This window comes from Denticeps clupeoides, chromosome 13, assembly GCF_900700375.1.
Source record: "Denticeps clupeoides chromosome 13, fDenClu1.1, whole genome shotgun sequence".
Taxonomy (NCBI): domain Eukaryota; kingdom Metazoa; phylum Chordata; class Actinopteri; order Clupeiformes; family Denticipitidae; genus Denticeps; species Denticeps clupeoides.
This window is the reverse complement of record NC_041719.1, coordinates 2446896-2469167: the sequence shown is the minus strand read 5'-3', so window position 1 is coordinate 2469167 and position 22272 is coordinate 2446896. Positions and strand designations below refer to the sequence as shown.

At 46.7% G+C, this 22272-nt stretch overlaps 1 protein-coding gene and 1 long non-coding RNA gene across 2 annotated transcripts in view; both read right to left on the bottom strand.

Moving 5' to 3' along the window:
- pex5la (peroxisomal biogenesis factor 5-like a) overlaps positions 1-1216 on the bottom strand; it is a 49075-nt gene extending 47859 nt beyond the window's left edge. Inside the window, exon 1 of the mRNA XM_029000236.1 lies at positions 995-1216. Within this exon, the coding sequence (XP_028856069.1) occupies positions 995-1015 (21 nt within the window). The 5' untranslated portion in view covers positions 1016-1216. The remainder of the gene's footprint in view (positions 1-994) is intronic.
- A 1105-nt stretch (positions 1217-2321) lies between these two features.
- LOC114802680 (uncharacterized) lies at positions 2322-4967 on the bottom strand. The gene is made up of 3 exons (XR_003751756.1): positions 4861-4967; positions 2829-2994; positions 2322-2678 (listed from the first exon to the last, which is right to left on the bottom strand). It is a non-coding gene; the product is annotated as an uncharacterized LOC114802680 (long non-coding RNA).
- Between the last annotated feature and the right edge of the window lie 17305 nt (positions 4968-22272).

Here is a 22272-nt window from a genome sequence, read left to right as displayed (position 1 = left end):
GCGGTGTCCCAGGGCAACGGAGGGGCACGTCAGACGGAGGAGAGGACGCCGCCCTCGTCCTGGCTAATTAGGGGGGGAAACGTGCCGGCGTTCGCCGGCCGTGGGGTGGCCGCCAGGTCCCGCGTCACGGAGCCATTCAAGATCCACTCACACTCGCCCCGATCAATCGGCACGCAGCACCGTACCATCTTCAACCTGGATCATCTCCTCCACGTCTGAGGTGACAATGGGCCGGTGTCATCCGAGACCCAGGTCACACGTCACCCGGCTAAAGATAGACCTTCGCCTTCGTCACAAGGAAAAAGTTTCATTCACCGTCCAGAAACACAAATTAGCTGACGATGTTTTAAATGCATCCTGGCCCCTTAATTAACCCGAATTAACCCTAATTAACACTAATTAGTGCTAAAAAAAATTAACTACGTTACAGCCATCGCGACGTTGTAGGGCGGTCTGGACGTGGAACGATGGGTGTGGGGACGTTTACCGGACCATAAACGTGACCTGCGCAGGACAGAAGACCCTTCTGGCTGCGTGCACCTGCTGTCCCCCAGCAGACCCTGTCCCTGTCCCCACAGACTGATCGCCTTAATTAATGAAATGGTCCAGTTTGCACTTTTACTGCGTTATTCGTCAGAACCCCACCTGCGAATGCAACAACCATCTCGAGTGACAGAACGGAGCGAGCGGGACGCTGGTCGTCGTGTCGCCGGTCGCCCCGATTTCCTCCCGCTTCTGGGAAGAACGGGGGAGGCAGGATCGGTGCAGCACAAGTTGGAATTCGGGCTACTTTTGCATTTTTAATTATTTATTTTTTTTAATCGCGTTTACGTTCCGCGTCCTTTCCACGTCGCCCACGGAGCAGATGACCAGCGACAATTCTCCAATAATAATAATAATAATAATAATAAGAAGAAGAAGAATGCGTGAAGCAGGACACGCAGGACGCATGCAGCATGCAGTGACATGGTGGCGTGGAACCGGGTCCCCTTACCTGCGAGTGGCCCTGGTACATGTTGAGAACTTCCTCCCGACATCGACCCCGACGCCCTGCTGCACGGGAAACGGGGCTCCGTGGGCGCGCCGCGCGTCTTTTATCGCCCTGCTCCACACCCCCCGGGATCCGGGATCGTGGGGATCCAGCCTCCAGCGCCGCGGGGATCTCCTCCTCCTCCTCCTCCTCCTCCTCCTGCTCCTCCTCCGACCTTCACGTACCGCTCACTTACACGCGAGAACTTTTATTGCGCGACGGAGGTCCGCGGTGACGTCACACGCCACGACACCGAACCGGGGCGGCCGTGAAGCTGGCGCAGTTAATGAAACGTTGCGAAACGTGTCGCACAACGCCAAATCCAGAGCTGCGGGGACAAGGGACGGTCCCCCTGGAGTTTTGCTCGGGGACACGATGGGAGTAAGTGGGGTTTGGACCTGGTAGTACCTTACCCACTGGGCTACTACCAGGTTTAACAAAGGCTGGAAAACCAGGGGTCCCTGGTCCCCACCATGATCGTCCCTGGCTGTCCAGGTCAGTGTCACCATGTCCTGTGATGCACAGTTTAACACGGGCGCCTGTTACTAGTCCTGATTCCACGTTGAGATGTGGAGATGTGTGCAGAAGAACTTGGTGTCACTCTCACACAAGCAGAAGTCTACAGATGGAGAACAAAGTTGTCTTTCTCTGCACACGTCACGTCACTGTTTCATGAAGCGATGGAAATTCTGTATTAATCGCTTTAGATAAATCAATATTTGACCAATGTTGGACGTATCGGCAGTTGGGCAGCTATAATGGTGAAAAACCATCATGTTGCCGAAGGAATCAGAACCAGACTTCAGTGAATTCAAAAGAGGCCCGTTCTCTCCTCGAAAATACTTTTTTCTTTTCTGGAAATAATCTAATAAAGCAACGATCTATTCTTTATCAGACCGAAACCTTTTATCATTCGGATATTATTAAAATGCTGCATGATTAGGCGGTTCAAATATTAATACCACGGGACAAGAATAGAAACTCTGGCGCCCTCTGGAGATCTATCACTGTACTTCTGCATATGATAAATGTGCGTCAGTATTAAAAAAGAAAGAAGAGAAAAAAGACTAATTCTCTGCTCGAGGTCCATCAGGCTCAGGCCATCAGGACAAGTAAAGTAGAGTGAAATACGGTCCCGGTCTCATTATCTTATTCGCTTTTGACTTGCATTGTTGTGCGATTCGTGTGAAAAACTTGCACTTATTTACATTTACATTTACCCTTATCCAGAGTCAGTAGTTACAGGGACAGTCCCCCCTGGAGACACTCAGGGTTAAGTGTCCTGCTCAGGGACACGATGGTAGTAAGTGGGGTTTGAACCCGGGTCTTCTGGTTCATAGGCGAGTGTGTCACCCACTAGGCTACTACCACCAAGCAACAATATGAGTAGCACATAGCAAAAAACAATTTATGATGCCTCAGTTCAGACGCATTGTTGCCACGATAGTAATCCTGAAAAGAGAGTTTTATACAATCGGATTTTAAACATTCCGTTCATCCGATACCAGGAGATCATGGATGCGCAACGACGATAGAAAGACTCACTTTCATCACCTTTAGATTTCATGTAAACGAAGACGCCGTCCCTCTCCGGTCAGCAGCTGGTCACGTGACGCCGCGTCCATAAACGATGTCAACAGGTCACGTTCTGCATATTTCAAATGGAAAATCTCGATCAGAACTAAATCACATTTTCACCTTCATCTTCAGCTGAATTTAATGAGCGGATATTGTTGTTATTATTATTATTTGTCCCATTTCATTTGTCCCATTTCATCTTCCTCTTCCCGTCACTCACGGCAGGACGGAGACGGCCTGCGATTGGCGTGTGTGTTGAAATGTGATGTCAGGGAGCCCCGATGACAGGACAGGAATACTGATGTCCCTCTCTGTGACAGCCGGCGCTCGTCCTTTCCCCTTCCAGCGCGTGAAAGCCCCTCCCAGTGTGTTCGTGGCGATGCGTCCTGTCAGGGACGGGACACAACATCAGGAGGGACAAGAAAATGGCGCTTGTGCCAGGTGTGCGTTTTATTACGGCACCCTGACACAGGCTCCTCAAAGTTGCGCGAGCCGCTAACAGCCGGGCTATTTTGGGGACGAGTCGGACAGAAATGGAACAGGGGTGGCGGTGGCGAGAGCTTAATCGAGCGGCCAAGTCAGATGGAATGATGCGAGCCGGGGGACGATATTAAAGCTGGCAGGTACGGCCCTCGCTCTACCGGCGAGGTCGGAGGAAACTTTCCTTTTCGTCCTAAACCGCGCTGATGTTATTATTTCGCCGTCCTGCGGTTGACTCTGGATTCTCGTCTTTACTTTACTTTACTTTACTTTACTTTACTTTACTTTACTTTGCAGACAATTTTATCCAAAGCAACTTACAACAGGACACCAGCGATTCCCATTCGGTTTCTATAGATTTTGAGTTACAAAACTAAGAGTCCTGATAAGGCCAAACTTGTCAGGAAAGAACATGATAGGGAACTGTTACGTGCTAGATTAAATTTTTTTTTTATTTTATTTTGTCAGTGCGTGTGTGTGTGAAGGTGTTGGATTCGTCTGAAATACTTTTTAAACAAGTGGGTTTTCAACTGCTTCTTGAAGGTGGTGGTAGTCGAATGGAGCAGGACAAGTTGTCCCACCAGCCAGGGACAACAAAGGAGAACAGCGTCGGTTGGGATCGGAGACCCCGTGAAGAGGGAATTTTTAGTCTCGTTTCGTGTTCAGATCTGGGAGGGCGTGCAGGAGTGTAACTAGTAGTGTGTTGGTGTAAGAGGGAGAACTTCCATTTACAGCCCTGTAGGCAGCATCGAGGATTTAACCTCAATGCGAGCAGCTACCGGGAGCCGGTGGAGAGAGGTGAGAAGAGCCGGGACGTGGGTCGTATTACCAGTTTGCACGGAGCGATTTTACTCCCACACATATAATACAAAGGGGCCAGTGGAACCGGACTTGTAATCAGAAGGTTGCCGTTTGAAGCCATTTACATTTACAGCATTTACCAGACGCCCTTATCCAGAGCGACTTACAATCAGTAGTTACAGGGACAGTTCCCCCTGGAGACATTCAGGGTTAAGTGTCCTGCTCAGGGACATAATGGTATTAAGTGGGATTTGGGTCTTCTGGTTCATAGGCGAGTGTGTTACCCCACTAGGCTACTAGCACCCTAGGCTACAATCCACACGCTGCTCCCCGGGCGCCTGTCATGGCTGCCCACTGCTCACCAAGGGTGATGGTTCAATGCAGAGGACACGTGTCACACTGTCACCGTGTGCTGCGCTGCGGTGTTTCACAATGACAATCGCTTCGCTTTCACTTTCCAAGAGTGAACAGAATCCCACAATCTGCCATGGATCTGCGGCATCTGCGCCTTCTTGTGTTTTTCTGTGCGTCTCGCCTTCCTGGCTGCTTTGCCTCCTTTAATGGACCCTCAATTTTTCCAAAGAGAATGAACGACGTTTACCGTCTCTCTGCTTCGTCGCAGAAACGTGAGCAGGCCGCGCTATTAATAATGAATGTTTGTTTGAATATGAAAAGCTCGGTCCCATGTAAATGTAATCAACCTGTCGGCCGGGAATAATAAGACACAACAAATGCAAAGTAGTTCGAGTACGAAAAACACAAAGTCCAGGCGCAGGCGGCCTGATTAATGAGCCGAGTTCGGGATCGGATTCCCGGCCTGTCCTTGGGTGGAAATTTATGTAACTGGGGGAGGCGGAGGACGCGAGGAAGTCGGACGATCCGTCACCGCACGCCCAGCTTTCCCGGCTAATTTCATTCGCCACTGACGCTCTAAATTACCGGGGACGACAGGGTGCCACTACAGGACTCACCGTCACAGATCTCACGCCGGCGTTCCCGCTCCTGCTCGTTTATTACTATTAAAGAAAAGAAATCTCGCCGCGCTCGCTGATCGGCATTCCGTTTAGTTTAATGCCAATCGTGGTCAAACAAGGTGCGGGCAGATTATATAATATGTGACGATCCGGACATTTCCTGGTACTTCGCTCCAGGATTTTGTGCTTGCCTTGTCTTTCATTGCCCTGATATTTCCCATCCGTCCTTATTGTTATAAATGTCCTGTCCTCGTTTGGCCATTTGTCTTTTACCCTCCTTTCACGTCTGTGTTGTGGTCCCTGTGGCCCATTTTATTTATTATCCATCAGTCCCTAGTGATCTCACAACTGGATTACCGGAACTCCCATCCGGCCTTCTACAACTAATACAGAACGCAGCCGCACCTTCCCATATATATATATATATTTATACACATTTCAATTGTGAAAAAGTTCAATTAAATAACAAACTCCATCATCATCTCAAAATAAAAAACGATTTTTCACTATCGCAAGCACGATGATAGTTCCAGCCTGCAGGGTCCAGTGTTAATCGTGTTTCTCAGCTGCTGTGGACCTGACGGTCCTGCTGGGCACCAGCGGCGAGAAAAGCAAGAGAAACTCGGCCTGTCACTGGGGAGCCAATCACAGCACATCCCGCCACTCTGTCATGCTCTTCTGACCTCCCCGCCAGCGAAGAGGAAGGCCGATAATTAGTTGTGTCTACTTACATCTCTACCTTCTACACACACACACACACACACACACACTGACTCAGACCGACCATATGCCGATAACAAACGGCTCCCAACCTTGTTTTATGGCGCGAGAAATATTTCCCTCGCCTGGCAGGGTGTGAATGGCGGTGCTATTCGGGTTCAGAGGAGTGGAATTTACAGCTGTGCCACAGGACGTTGGGTTTAACGTGGCGAAGGTACGGTTCCCTCATCATCATCTCACGCCTCTTCCTCCCCGTCCTGTACCCGTCTGGTGACTGGCGTGGAACAGGCCGGGCCCGGTCGGTTCGTCTCGGCTGCCGCGCGAGTGTCGGCATGAAGTGAGCTGCGGCGCTAATGAACTTTGCAAAGGCGGCGAAGGGCCATCAATTACAATAACAGTCCCGCCTGTCCCCGTCCCCCTGCTTATAAATCGGCACGTCGCCACGTCGGGGCTCATTTAACACCGTCCCTCTGGGAGGCTGGGCGTGGCCTCGGCATGTTCTATATCTGGCCTCTGCTGCTGTTTATAACCCCCTGTTCGGAAGCTGCCGGAATTTGGAGCTGAACTCACGTTAATGGAAACTATTAATGGAATATGAGTATAACGTAGGTTATACTCATATTCATAACAATAAACAATGCACAAAAATAATCAAATGTCACAAAATACCATAAACGATGTTGAAGTGAGTGGTTTTACCTGCTTTGACAGGCTGTGAGCGTCAGATAAGGAATAAAGCATGAAAATGAACGAAGTCCATGTCCCATCTCATCGACATCGGACCTCCGTCAGCCAATAACAGACCGGCGTGGAGGGATCTGGGGACAAGGGCCCAGGGCTGTGATGTGTGGGACCGAGCGTCTTCAGCATCTCCACCTCTTAGATGCACATGGAGCGTTTACCTGGAGGAGAAACGGCAGCGGGAGGCAGTGTGACCCACTGAGAACCTTTATTTCTTACATTCGTGTCCATGTTACTTTGAGATGTATTTAAAGTACAGACCTTTACCGTATCACAATCATGAGTGCGGATTCTCCAGAGGCTGACAAGTTGATACCACAGGACACCTTCTCAGGGCTCGTGGAGCCCATGCATCACCATCATCAGGTCACACGGGGAGGATTTTCACGTTGCTTTTCACTCCTTGTTCAAAGCTGATCATGTAGAGATCAGCAGCAAGCGTCAGCTTCAGTCTTCCCAAGCTGGACTACTTCTCACATTTGTATTTCTCTCAAAACTGCTCCTGCTCTTCCAAAATCCAAAAAGTGGCAGGAGGAGCGGATCTGTAGGCCTCCTGCCCAGCAAAGTGAAATAAATTCAGTGGTGGCCTAGCGGTGAAGGAAGCGGCCCCGTAATCAGAAGGTTCCCGGTTCGAATCCCGATTTGCCACTGAGCAAAGCACCGTTCCCACACACTGCTCCCCGGGCACCTGTCATGGCTGCCCACTGCTCACCAAGGATGATGGATTAAATACAGAGGACAAATTTCCCTGTGTGCTGTGCTGCTGTTTTTTTTTTTTTTTTTTAATGAAATCTATTCTTGAGTTGCACCAAGACATGTAAAAGAACAAAGCTGCTGGATGACCAAGTGGAACAGTACAGGTGCACAGGTGGGCGAGTCGCATTAATCTCACTCGCAGTATTAATGTCCTCCGAGAAGCTAAAAGCGGAGTCTGGAGTTGAATCATCAGGAAGCTGCTTCCTAGCAGAGATTTGTCATCTGCCCCACATCCATCACCGGGCCCAGTTTAAACAGGGCCGAGCACATCTGGCCCAGCAGGCCCGGGAGCTGCCACATGTTCCTGTTACCCAGACGATGGGCGCAGCTCTCCGGGCCAGAAAAGTTTTTAAAAAGGCACAGAGAACAATGTGAATGTCCAGACATAACCCGAAATGTCAGTTTATTTTCTATGACAAAAATAATATAATATTGCTATTATGCAGTATTTAGTATGCAATATAATTTTATTATTATGCAGTATTTCTGTTGGGTCTCCTATCCAGTCGCATTAATTCAATTTCAGGATAACTCTGACGGGTCAGCAGATCTGATCTTTCATTACATGGAAGAGGAAAAGATTGTGTGTGTCGAAAAACATTTTGAAGGGTCTTCTGAGTCTAGAATGGATGGTGAGCATTCTTGTGTCTATAAGGTGGGGACCGCTAGGACACCAGGCCCTTGATTGGGGAGCCCAGATTGATCAGTCAGGGCTCCATAAATGTACAGTGAAGTGAAGTGATTGTCACATGTGATACACAGCAGCACAGCACATGGTGCACACAGTGAAATTTGTCCTGTGCAATTAACCCATCACCCTGAGTGAGCAGTGGGCAGCCATGACAGGCGCCCGGGGAGCAGTGTGTGGGGACGGTGCTTTGCTCAGTGGCACCTCAGTGGCTCCTTGGCAGATCGGAATTCGAACCGGCAACCTTCTGATAACAGGGACGCTTCTGCTAGGCCACCACTGCCCCGACAGAGAGAGAAAGCCGCTGGAGGACGCATTTCCTGTGTATTGTCCTTAATAAATCCATTTAACAAGATGTCCTCAGTCAGCCCACCAAAACAAGAGTCTGGCCAGTTCAGCGAGTGGAAATGTGGGCAGTGGTGGCCTAGCGGTTAAGGAAGCGGCCACATAATCAGAAGGTTGCCGGTTCGAATCCTGATCCACCAAGGTGCCACTGAGCAAAGCACCGTCCCCACTCACTGCTCCCCGGGCGCCTGTCATGGTCCCCACTGCTCACTCAGGGTGATGGTTAAATGCAGAGGACAAATTGTGCTGTACTTCTCTGCATCACATGTGACAATCACTTCACTTTATTATTATTTATTAAATGTGGGCCTCGTACTCGCTTGCTGGGGGATTCATTTGTGGGAAGTGCTGAACCGAAGGTTTAGAAGGAAAAAGGTTCTGCTGTTCTGTCTGTAGTATGTCGGTCTCCGTGGACTGTCACAACCTCCTATTACGTAGATCTGCAGGTCTTTTTGCGAGGCATGAGGAACGCCTGAGCGCAATCTTCTGCACTTTTATGGCCGAGCGATGGGGGATGTGGGGGCAATCCAGAGTGCTCCGCAGCAAAAAAACGAACCCTCTGGAAATCACAGACAGCTCATCTTAACGTATCCAGTCACCACAGCGGAGCAGCCACACGAAGGAAACGTCTGGAAAGAGAGCGCTGGGAGCGTCAAAGTTACTGCCAAGTGACGACTACTGCCGGGATTTCAGCTGATTCTTGAGAACGGGGTCACCATCAACTTAATGCCAGAACGCTAAAGCATTAGATCACTTCGGAGGATTTTCTCTCGCGCTCTCTCTTAAATCTCTCTCTGACATCTGACCACAGAATAAAGTCAAATCCAAATAAAATGGGGCTGATGACAAATAAACAGCTTCTGGGGAAGAAAATTAAAAAGTTCTTAGCTGCAGACTGACAAAGGTCACAAACTCGTGTGGCTGCGCTTTAATGTTTTTTTTTTTTTTTTTTGGATAGACGAAATTCATCAGATCCGTGAAATAAAGATCAATAGATTCATCAAGCTCCAGAATTAAATTGGAAAGGGACGGCAAAACAAAAGCCCACAAGTACAAATTCCAGCGTGGGATCATGGAGAAGATGGATATCACGGATATTATCTTTAGATCATTAGTTTCAGCAAATTAAACATGTGTGCAAAGTCATTAATTTCCTAATTGTGCGTCGCTCAAATTCGTGGAAGAGATTCCCCAAAACCTGTCCTGTAAAATATTTATGATCCCCTCCGCAGTAGCGATGAGGTGAGTGGCTTAAGGCTAACAGCTGGCCGGCTTACGCTCGAATCTCTGCGGTTAGGGACAGACCGATGGCATCGCCGTCACCCCAGCTGTCTAAGACCATGTTAAAAATCCCCCGACCCTTCTGACCCCATCCAGCAAAATTGAACTGAGTTGTTTTCACATGAAGGAAACTAATTTCGGTCAGATTCCACGCTGCGCAGAAACATGCCCCCCCCCCCCAGCAGCGTCCGGGTCAAATTAGCCCATGGTGGACTTACTGCTGTACGTGCAATCGAACGAGCAGACTTCTCTCCAGTGGTCACTTCGTAGACTCTTCAGCTTCTGACGTGGCCCTGAGAGGAAATTTATCACTTACTAAATAGAGCAAACTCTTCTACGCGTGAGTTTATACAACCATGCTGTAAAAATTCTAACCAGGGTCGCCGATACAGAGGGTTCAGAAAGAACCTTGTTCGGCACAGACAGAGAATCGGCTGGTGCTTGATCTCAGGCGAGTTCCATGTGGCATGAAATTCTGTACCGTCCCTGGATCATCAGTCTCAGGCCCCTTTGGACTTCCAAAGAGCCTGGCTGAAATTACCTTTGGTGAATTGGTTATTGTGTGCATTGAGTGCTGAAACAGCTTTTCTCAGGAACTCTAGCTTCAACACATTGCTTCTTTCATTTCTTCCTTTGCCTCCAGTATGACCAGTGGACCATCCAGGCCAGTAGTTTTGTGCAATATGAAGACCCCTTTCAGGACTTTATATTCTTATGATGTGAGTGGCTGGTGTAGAGTGGCCCTTGCACTCCGTTTGACCCGACCAAAGAGTTCTTCAAAACTGCAGCTGTCACTGGTGCTGCAACATTAATCATTTAAAATGAAGAGAAGAACCCGGCTTGACTCTGGCTTGAAATATAGAATGTGAGCTACAGGTTGAAGGTTCATATAACAAGCAGTGAAACGTAACTGTGCTCACTGCTAAAAACTACTATGCATGTTCACATGGCCGCTGACAGACGTGCATTAATATGAATGAACACAATAGACAACCATTCAATCATGCACCAGCTAAACCAGTAAAAATGAAAGTCAGTAAGAGTGTTGATCAAAAGCAATGTCCTGATTAAGGGACCTTCCGATCTTTGGTAGAAATTTCCTCCCTGGATCTGCTGGGGTGTGGAAAGTGCAACACAAGCCAATTACAAATTCAAAAGTCATAGATAGAATGTTTAATTCATTTGATAATCCTTTTGACTCTAATTCTAATTCTGAATGTGTAGAAACATGATGCACTTGCACATTCTTTTTGCATGATGGATGAACTCTGTATAAACTGCCAATCTCATGCAAATATACAGTACAGGCCAAAGGTTGGACACACCTTCTTGTTCATTCATAGTTTTGATGCCTTCAGTGAGAATCAACCAACGTAAATGGTCATGAAAATAAAGAAAACTTTTGGCCTGTACTGTACCTCCCAAAAAATATAATTGGCTAATGGCTAATATTTTGAATGATCTGTATATTTATGTTTTTTAGAACTCTTGTTAGATTTTTTTATAGAATTGTATAGGCTGGCACATAAGTATTCTCACATGCTTTGTGTATCCTGGAGAGCCTCTGTTTGTCATTTAAAAAAATTCTAAATTACTTTAAAAGTTTTATGACATGCCGATCTGTTTGTCCGTCTCTCGCTTAGCACCATTGCACCATAAATGATTGAAGACTCCTGACAGATCTGAAGCTCAGTGGAAGCACTGAGTTCCCTTCAATGCTCGTCCAATAAGAAAAGCCCATAGCCGTCGTGTAGTGATTTCATTTGGGCTGCTTCCTTGGCAGCCACTCTTCCTTCAAGTTAATCTTCTGATCCTCTCGACCACTGGGAAGGTTCATAAATCCAGAAAACCTCATGTTTTATTCTTATGGTCCTCTTGATAGCGTATTAGATGAATATATCTGTGTTTCTGGCACATTCGGCTTTGGTGCAACGCTAACATCCTTATTTGTACTACACAGTCAGAGATGTACCATGAAGTAAAAATGCTCACAATCAAATCATAAAAAAGGTAACAATGCGTGTTTTTTTTACGCTGCCGTCTCTGTGTGTACAGGCAACGTCAGCATATGTACAGAACATAGCCCAAAGAAGGGCTAGAAGAATGGAGAAGAACTGTATCTTGCTAGTTGAAGCCAGAAATAAAACATTTGTGCACGTGTACATGCCAGGATTCTCAGTCATCCAGGTGAATTTGTCTGAACGTTGAGTCGTGGCAACTGGACTTTCTTTCTTTAGTGTAGAGACGTTTAATTCTGCATCCACAGAACTTTGTCAATCTGAGAGAAGTTGGCTTGTGACCACAAATGTACCCTCCAGGTTGGTTTCACGCCACTCCTGCCTCGAATTGATGGATGAAAGGGCAGCATTATAGGTTGAGGTCTGCACCTCAACAACCCCTCACTCAACAGAGGTGAAGGCCTCAGACACAACTTATCTTCAGCCTATAATGCTGCCCTTTCATCCATCCCCCATAAAATCTGGCCCAATTCACACGTCCACCAGGTTGGCCACACTTAACAACCCACTTAATGGGGGCAGGAGGAGCTGCCAGTGCCGGGCCGTCACATCTACCCACCCCCTCTTCCTGCCTTTGTTCCACGGAATGAGCCTATTCAAGGCGAGATTGAGGTGAAACCAACCTGGAGGATAAATCTGCGGTCACAAGCCAACATCCCTCAGATTGACAAAGTTCTGTGGCTGCAGAATGAAACGTCTCTACCTCAAAGAAGGAAAGTCCAAATGCCACGACTCAACTTTCAGACAACGTGTGTGCGTTTAATTGAACCTGATGATGCTCTCAGTATGGAACTGTTCTGATCATGTTACGGCAAGGCCGGCAGTTCGTGTACTGTAAGCGATAAATAACGACTCCGGCACTAACGAACAATGCACGTCTGCAATAGGCACATCAGTTACTGCTAATGCCCTAAATGATGAAGCGGTGCAATTAGCAAAAGCGCTTGGGCTGGCAGTTCTTATTCAGGCCAGGGGAGTGTGAGGCGAAGGGAAGCGGGTAATGAAGTAGCTGCGCCAGCACTTGGTGGAGTTATGCTGCGTCCGGTCCCTGGGCGGCCGCGTTGGCCAACTGTGGCGCACATCTGGGATGCCCGCGCCTCCAGTACGTAAATGACCGGCCGGTGGAGCTCCCGCCGACTCGGTGTGGGAGAAAACGCAGTTTTGATTGCTCGTGACGAAACGGTTGCAGCTCGGTGCGATTTGTTCAACGCGCTCGTTGGAAAGCTCAGTTGGGAAATCAGCTCTTCACGATCCAGTAATTTGCTAATCGCGGCCCCATCGGTTATCAGTCGCGGCACGCTGCCAGGTTAAGTGACGACAACTCCAAAAATTGACCCGCCGAACCCTGGTTAAGCACAGAAGCAAAGTTCCGACAAGCTTTTCACACTTCCTGCCGGATCACCGACTGCCGCGATGGGGACTTTGGATTACCGCCCACGACCACATAAACAGCTAAAGTCTTCTTATTGTACCGCCTGCAGATTAGGATGCACCTCAGGCGCACCTTAAATATTAATTACACCCCACTTTACTCTGCTGAGACTCCAGGATTCATTAGCGGGGCTGTTCGGTGTGACCTCACACTGCCCTTCATCCCCAGCCCGTTGGGAAGGTTCCCATTGGAACACGATTGACACGATGCATCCATTATGTCGTGGGGGAAACTGACCTGCATGTTTTAAATATAGTCAAATCTACACATAATCAGGCACCTTGGCAGCTATTGATTTGCCAAAAGTATCGTAGTGGTCATGGTGAAGTGGTGTCCTGGCGGGTATGGAAACAGTACCATTTGAATCCCGAAACGCCAAGGTGGCACTGAGCAAAGCACCATCCCCACACCCTTGGTGAGCAGTGGGCAGCTATGACAGGCACCCGGGGAGCAGTGTGTGGGGACGGTGCTTTGCTCAGTGGCACCGCAGTGGGACCTTGGTGGCTCGGGATTCAAACCGGCGACCTTTTGATTGTGGGCCTTACCTGCTAGCACAACCGCTGCTTCCGCTTCAGGCATTTAACCAAAAAAGCATGCAAATACATACAGCATGTCAGAGCCATCAAAAAATTATATTTGGCTCCTGGCAGAGGATAATTACAGTTGGGACACCCCCCCAGGTAACATCATTTTAGTCACACATCTGTTGTGGTGTGATGAACCCTGCTTGACCAATCAAAAAGAATCTCGCTGTCTGTCCGCCAGCATGGGAAGCTCAGTCTGGGGAACTGGAGCAGTGACTTGATGGAAATGTGCTTTGCTCAGTGGCACCTCGGCGGATCGGGATTCAAACATGCAACCTTCTGATTATGGGGCCGCTTCCTTGACTGCTAGGCAACCTCCGCCCCAGTTAAAGCCTTATTCCCAGGCAGTCTCCCATCCAAGTACTAACTCACCTTAGCTTCCGAGATCAGACGAGATCAAGCGATCTCAGTCATCTCTTTCATGCATCCGCCCCTGACGGCATGGTAGTTGTCATGACCCGGTCCGGACGGGGTTGATCCAGTCCGGGATCCAGACTGGGATCCAGGAGTTTCACGTTTGTCATGTGTAATGTTTCCCAATCATGTTCACCTGTGTTTAATTGTATAAAGCTGCCCTGTTTATTTCTGTTCTCCGTTGGGTCTTTGTTAAGTGTTACATGTCCACCAGTTGCCGGATGTCTCCCCAGTCCATCACCGATTAATCCCCTTGTCTCATGACGTCATGCGAATGTGTCCTTCTTCCTTGTTATCTCGTCATCATCTCTGATCACCTTCCTCACCATGCCAAACAGGCGTGAGAGTAGTACCCTCGAGGTTAATACACGCACCAATAAACCAGAAGACCACCTAGTCCCAGCTTCAAACCCCACTTACTACCATCGTGTCCCTGAGCAGGACACTGAACCCTGAGTGTCCCCAGGGGGACTGTCCCTGTCACTACTGATTGTAAGATGCTCTGGATAAGGGAATATGGTTCTGTTGTCTGTGCAAAATGACCTGCAACAAAAATGTACTGCAATTCCATCTAACATCAATTGAGGGAACCAAAATTTTATGCAACTTAAACTACCAGAGATGTTATTTCCTGTATCCATATATGATTAAACACAATTTAAAAAGTTAGGGGCCGCGGAGGAGAAGTATTGTAGATGAGTTGCGTGAGTCGGGGAGACAACACTCGTGGCGGGGGGACGCAGAGCGCTGTGCTCTCACTGGGGGGCTGGACTGGGATCTAGATGAATATTGGCAGATCTAAGTGAGGCGTGTGCCGCTCCCGTCGTCTTATCAATTCACCTCAGCAGAGTTACAGCCGTCTGTGTGAGTTCATCTGAGCACACCTGAATTAGAATCTGACAAAGGGCGTTCATCAGAACACGCCAGGAAACTTCTCCTCCAAGAACATGCATGGAGGTGGCAGGAGTTGAAAAACAACTGCTGGAAGTTTTGGCTTTACTCTTTAGAAGAGCGCTTTCTGCCTGAAACGTAAAATGTTTTAACATGTTAAAAAGAAATTAAATATGTGATTGGTTCATGAAATTGGTGCTAATATACAGTACGGGCCAAAAGTTTGGACACACCTTCTCATTTAAAGTGTTTTCTTTATTTACATGACCATTTACGTTGGTAGATTCTCACTGAAGGCATCAAAACTATGAATGAACACATGTGGAGTTATGTACTTAACAAAAAAAGGTGAAATAAGTCAAAACATGTTTTATATTCTAGTTTCTTTGGTCTGATAACTGCTTTGCACATTCTTGCCATTTTCTCGATGAGCTTCAAGAGGTCGTCACCTGAAATGCTTCTCCAATAGTCTTGAAGGAGTTCCCAGAGGTGTTTAGCACTTGTTGGTCCAGCTCACCCCAAACCATCTGGATTGGGTTCAGGTCCGGTGACTGTGGACTTTTTGTTAAGTACATAACTCCACATGTGCTCATTCATAGTTTTGATGCCTTCAGTGAGAATCTTACAACGTAAATGGTCATGAAAATAAAGAAAACTCGTTGAATGAGAAGGTGTGTCCAAATTTTTGGCCTGTACTGTATCACGAGTTTGATGACTGTAGATGAATGTTTGGAATGTACAAGTTCAAGTTCAAGTGAGTTCAAGTGACCTTTATTGTCATCTCTTCTATATATTGTGCAGATATACAGAGAGACGAGAAGACGTGGCTCCAATTTACAGTGCAACATAAAAGTAGACAAAAAAAAAACAGAAAACAGATGCGTCATATGAAATACAATACATAAATAAATAGGATACAGAATATACAATTTAGCTAAAAATGTAGTGTTAAAAAGTGACCAGTGATATATACATGTTTAGACTGTGCAAATAAACAACAGTAGTGATAGTACAGTTATTGGTTTCAGTGCAACAAGAAGAGGTAGTCCGTATAGCAGCGTGTGCATATTAGCAGCAATGAGGTATAAAGTGCAGAGGTATGTAGATACATAATCAAACGTTCTTCTGGAAGGTGACCTGCTTCCCAGTTTTGGGAAGTGAATGCTGTTATGGAGCAGAGCCCCAGTGTTCACCTTTAATGACAGGCAAGGAGTTGCACTCGGCGAACATTTGCCGGGTCCTCCCGGCACGTGACAAATGTGGCCATGTGTCCCGTTAGATGACTGACTGACTTTTTAACAGTTGACTTAATTCGGGTTTCCAAACCGCTCCTCCCATTCGTGGTCCTCGGCTGCATTTTAAAACGTCTGCTCCTCCTAATCTAATTCACTTCACTCCCCCTCACTTACAGAGGACCCATATGTGCCACCAGTATGTATATTTATATCTCATTGCTTCAAAAGTGAATGAAACGTCTGAAATTGTGTTACCGCCGCTCTGAAAGGCTAATCCTTCTGGCAACAAAAGCCGACTAATGGCAGGACTAAAATAAAACCAGTCATTATGCAGGTTTTTTTTATTTTATTTCACTGTGTCACCGTATCATCTGTCTGAAAGAGGAATGATTATGAAAGGGGATCTAAGTCACCATCCATCTAGATGTCAGAGTGTAAAAAAAAATAAGGCTATGGTAAGAACAGAGGGCATTTTTTTTTGTTGTTCATGGAGACCAATGTCTGTTCTCGTCCCCGGCAAGCTCTTCACACGTGTGCTGTAATTACGCCGGGATGACGAACAGGCCGCTCTGCTTTGCCTGACTTTGATCCTGCAGTCCCACGGAGGAGCTCATACCCATGCATGCATCAATTAATCAGGCAAACTCTTGGCGCTAGTATTCTGTCACGATGTGGGCACGTGTGCTGTCGAGGGCATGTTCTTCTGGATTCTATGATTGCATAACTGCATGTCTCAGATAATGGGGCTTTTTGTTTATTCCTGACACCCGCTTGTTGAGCAAATAGATGTAGGAGTTGCAGGGCAACCTGATGTCCAAAAAACAAGCCAAGTGATGGGAGCACCAGCCTGAGAGGGGGGTGTCTGGCTCGCCTCTGACCCTGGCAGACCCAACACAAAACTAACCGAGGACGGTCCTGACAGCTCCGGTTGGCGGCTCCATCCATCTTGTGTAGGAGCAGCCAGGTGGCATGGAAAAGAAAGGGCGTGTTACTCCATCTTTTTTTTTCTCTGCCATCCAACCCAGGGCCTTGAGCGATTCTTTTTTATTTTTTTTTGCCACGGAACCGTAATGAGAGAACCTCGGCGGGGGCGAGGCGTCGTCCCATCTTATCTAAACAAATTGCACGGAGCAGGGCACAGCGCAAGGGCGGGTCATTGTTGCAGCCCACGTGCTTTGCTTAGCACGGCCGGAATATCAAAAGATGTGCCGTGGAATATAACGAGGCCAATAAATAATGGATTTCATAGGCAACGATAATAAAGCAGCCAAATCATCCTAAGGCGACTATTACTGGCCCTCCTGGCTGGATGGCATAATTGTTTCCTACCTCTCCTGCATTCAGTCCTCAAGTACCCAATTTCCATTTATATTGCCGATCACAGTGACAGCCGTGCATGAGGTCAGACTTGGGTTCACTTTTGATTGTGTCCTCTCCCACGTGCCGGGGAAGGTGCTCAGTAGTGCACTACTGTCTTCAAGAGAACGTGGGCAATTAGCTCTTACTAGATATTTAGCTCTCACTAGAAACTTACTAATGAGGATCTGCAGAGATTTCTGACTGTTGGAGTGAAGTCATTTTTGGTGTTTGTATTTGTATAAAAGTGTTAATATTTATGTGAGTATATTGCCATATATTGTATACAGAAGCTCATTTTAATATACATAAGCCATAATTGTGTTTATGCACAATTTAATGTGAATTTAGGCCCAGCAAGAAATATGCCCTGTTTTTGCCAGGCTTACCAGAATGAGGAGTTTGAAATGAATGCTTCTGGACACACAAATATATATTTGTTTCATGCAAGTATGCTACAGTAGTTGTGGCAGTGTAATACTTGTCATATTTTGGACATTTTGGACAATTTTGGACATGAAAAATTCATATATCTGGCAACACTGTTGTCCACATCCTGACAGAGAGACCTCAGCATCTCCTCAACACTGAGCACTGGAGCTCCTCAGGGCTGTGTGCCAAGTCCAATGCTGTTCACCCTGCTGACCCACGACTGTGCAGCTCCAACCATCAAGTTCGTCGAAGACATGACCGTGGTGGGAACAATGAGCCAGAACAATCAGTCAGTGTACACAGAGGAGGTGCAACGACTGATGGACTGGTGTAAGGTATTTCTGAATGTGGACAAAATTAAAGAGATGATTGTTACTCCGGAAAAGTACGGTGTGAAGATCATCAAGAACACAAAGTTCCTTGGTGTTCATCTAAAGGAGGACCTCTCCCGGACTCTCAACACCAGCTCAACAGCCAAGAAAGCCCAGCAGCAGCGTCTCTACTTCCTGCGGAGGCTGAGGAAAGCCCGTCTCCCACCACCCATTCTCACCATCTTCTATAGAAGGACTATTGAGAGCATTCTGACCAGCTGCATCACGGTGTGATTTGGGAACTGCACCGCATCGGACCGCAAGAGCCTACAATGATGGTAGCAGCCTAGTGGGTAACACACTTGCCTATGAACCAGAAGACTACAGAGTCACAGGTTCAAATCCCACTTACTACCATTGTGTCCCTGAGCAAGACACTTAACCCTAAGTTGCTCCAGGGAGGGGGACTGTCCCTGTAACTACTGATTGTAAGACACTCTGGATAAGAGCGTCTGATAAATTCCATAAATGTAAATGTTGTTCACACTCTGACTATGTTGTTTCGTTTCACAATGTACTGCCTACCACATGTACAGTACAGGCCAAAGGTTTGGACACACCTTCAATGTGTTTTCATTATTTTCATGACCATTTACGTTGGTAGATTCTCACTGAAGGCATCAAAACTATGAATGAACACATGTGGAGTTATGTACTTAACAAAAAGTGGAGACCTGAACTGGACCTGAACCCAGTCGAGATGGTTTGGGGTGAGCTGGACCGCAGAGTGAAGGCAAAGGGGCCAACAAGTGCTAAACACCTCTGGGAACCCCTTCAAGACTGTTGGAAAACCATTTCAGGTGACGACCTCTTGACAATAAAGCTCAACTTCAACTATCTTCAAGAAAATGGGAGAACCAATTAGCTTTTTCTCAATGGCAGCTCTGCTTTGGATTTTAACATACTCACAAAATTGTATTGTTGGAATGTTCTACTGCTAGAGTAAACAAGGCCAAACCAAAGGCCATACAGTGTCTAAAAACCCAATCAAGAACATTCCATGCTCTTATTTCTTGTATGATTCATTTTCATTATATTCATTATATAGTTGACAGTTGCAGGTAAAAAAATTGGACACAAAAATAATTATTTGTGTATTTCCAAATACTGTTTTCAATAGTCCATTAATTGAGGCAGAAAACCTCTATCTATCTACCAGTCAGTGCTGTAATGTCCAGCCTGGTAGCGGCCAGCTGGTTGAGGTTTCTTCGCTGTTAAGGAATACAGGGTTCAATAACTGTCAAATCGGAGTGAAAAGGCTGTGACAGATCTGTCATGATTTCGATAAGGGCATGGCAGGGATTACAGGACTATTAAACTGGAATTACACTACCAAGCCCTTTTGGTGTGTGTACAGAAGAATCAAAAGGTGGCAGTGACCTTTTTTTTTTATCATCCCTGCCTTGCATGTCCCGTAGAACAAAGGAATGATTTTCGTTGCCAAGGAAATCTGTAAAAAACTGATCAAAAAAAAAAAAGAAAAGAAAAAATGAAAGAAAGAAAGAAAGAAACTGTCTATGTCCTTGATCTGCACTTTCAGCCTGTTTTATGCTGGCCATCAGATAGCCAGGCTGAGGAAATCCCATCTTTGATTTTCCATTTGATGCTATTCATGAAAGGCAATGTCACACAAACACCATGTGCAGTGACATCAAAGAAAAGGCTAATTACTTGTAGCCTGTGTCGCTAATCATGGGGCAACGCTGATGAATTTGTAATGGGGGACATTTAGGGGGCTTGGATGCGCAGAGCAGCCATGTACAAATGTGTTCCGTGGACGGGTTCAACGTGCTTCAATAATGACTGGCGCGGAAATGCCATCTCTTCTGCCATTTACATCGTGCATATGTGAGCGCATAAGACCATGAGCGAGCACGCAGGCGTGCGTTTGCGTGTCGAATTCAATTTAACTGTGCATTTTATTGCATTATATGCAAAATAGATATCACACATTGGGATTAATGTTTCATAAAAAAGAAAGTTTTGCCTTTAGTTGTTGAAAGGAGTTTGAAGCCAAGTCAACCAAATACACAGAGCAGGTTGCATCAAGCCGTGAAATATTGCATTTTCTCAAATTTGACAGATAACAGTCTTAATATCCTGTGACTGATAATTGAGAGCTTTGCACTTAATGCGCTCCCGGGAATCAATTGAAAATGCATCGAATAATTTCTGATATAGAGAGATCAGGTGCCTCTTCCGCCCTTCCATCACGGTGTCTGATCCATCAATCTCACCCACCATGAAACATTTACCTGCACCAAAGCGTCACGTCAGTAAGAAAACGAAAGCGGCGGACGAAGAAGTAAAGTTGGTGGGCTGCCAGAGGCCTCGCAGTCTGGATGCACATGAATCGTTGTGGCCGAAGAGAGCCCAGAATAGACATACAGGCAAAAAAACGCGGACGCCTGTGAAGAGGGACGATTTGCATTTCTTTTCTTTTTTTTTGTCAGGAAATTGCTGGTTATTTGTCATGGCTGAGTGTGTACGGGTGAATCCTGAATTCTGATGAAAACAGACCACTTTTTTTTTTTTTTTGCCTTCGTCAGTGCCGCCACAATAACCATTGTGGACCATTCGAATTTGAATAGGTTGGTGAGTGCGGGTGCCGAATGCGCCTGGTCGTGTTCATTTATTCGGGGCGGGCCGAATGCAATTCCCTTTTTCACAGAAATCGTAAATAGCTCAGAGAGACACTCAAACAACTCTCCAAGTCCCACATCAGTGTTTTCGTTGGTCAGAAGAGTCTCGTACCGTACGAAAATACCACGGAACGGAAATGCAATTAACTACAATGAAATACCCTTTATTTTAGGGCGAACGTGAAAATGGAAGAAAAAGCACCGTACCATTGTGTGGCGTGGTCGTAATCATTAAACAGCTTGTAAACTATGTTGAATTGTTGGATTTATTGGATTCACACAAGCTGATCATTTCCGAGATCATTTCTGTGCATGTGTGTCGTGAGCATGGATGGACCAAAAAGGACTGCAGTCCTGTTGACTGTGCTGATAAGAGTGATGAGGGCTCTGATTGTCCCCTGAACGCGACCAGATTGCTTATCTGCGCCTCCCAGGCCCTCTAAGAAACGGGGTCCACCTGACACCACGAATGAAGACTGTGAAATACGGGGACCTTCAGCCACCTTGCTGTAACGAGCCACGATGGGCGTCGCGCATTTATCCAGATTAGGAATACGTCTGAATACGGCAGACTGCCCACCTGCAGTACGTCCTGTGCACAGGTCAGAAATCAAGGCTTTGATCATCTTCTGTGGCGGATGAAAAGCAGGGTCAATGCGCTTTTTTTCCCCTCTTCTTCCTCTTCTTGCTCTTTCTTTTTATCTTGTAATTTATTCAGGCACATCTGTGCTGGAATGTGCCGTTGGAATTAAAGCATCGTAAAGCCCCTCACCGACCTACCGCTGCTGGTTTTGAGTAATTAAAGGAGCTGCTGTAGCCCGGGGGCCAGTGTGTGTAATACCGGACAGATGTTAGCCTTTTACACGAACATGGAATCAAAAACTCCCCATGGAACAGGAAGGACAGCGGCGTTGCATGAAGCAGTGTGGAACATGGCGCACTGAGTTTCATTAAATGTCCGGTCCACTGTCCAGTGAATTCAGGAGGAAATTGTAATAATCTTACCACACTTTGTGTGCCCTTATAACACGGGAGCAGAATGGAGTAGTAGGGGTCATTTATTCTATTTTACCAGGTATTTGTACTTTATTGACTGGGTTTAATAAAATTGTATTACTAAAACAAGTGAAAGTGAAGTGATTTGTCACATGTGATACACAGCAGCACAGCACACGGTGCACACAGTGAAATTTGTCCTCTGCATTTAACCCATCACCCTGAGTGAGCAGTGGGCAGCCATGACAGATGCCCGGGGAGCAGTGTGTGGGGACGGTTCTTTGCTCAGTGGCACCTCAGTGGCACCTTGACAGATCGAGATTAGACCCGGCAACCTTCTGATTACGGGACCGTTTCCTTAACCGCTAGGTCACCACTCCCCTGTAGACAAAATACAATTTTCATTGACTAAAACTACACTAAGAATGGATAATTCTGACTAAAATTAGTCAACTGAGTTTTAGTCGACTGAAACTTGACTAAAATGAGTCTGGACGTGATTAAGAC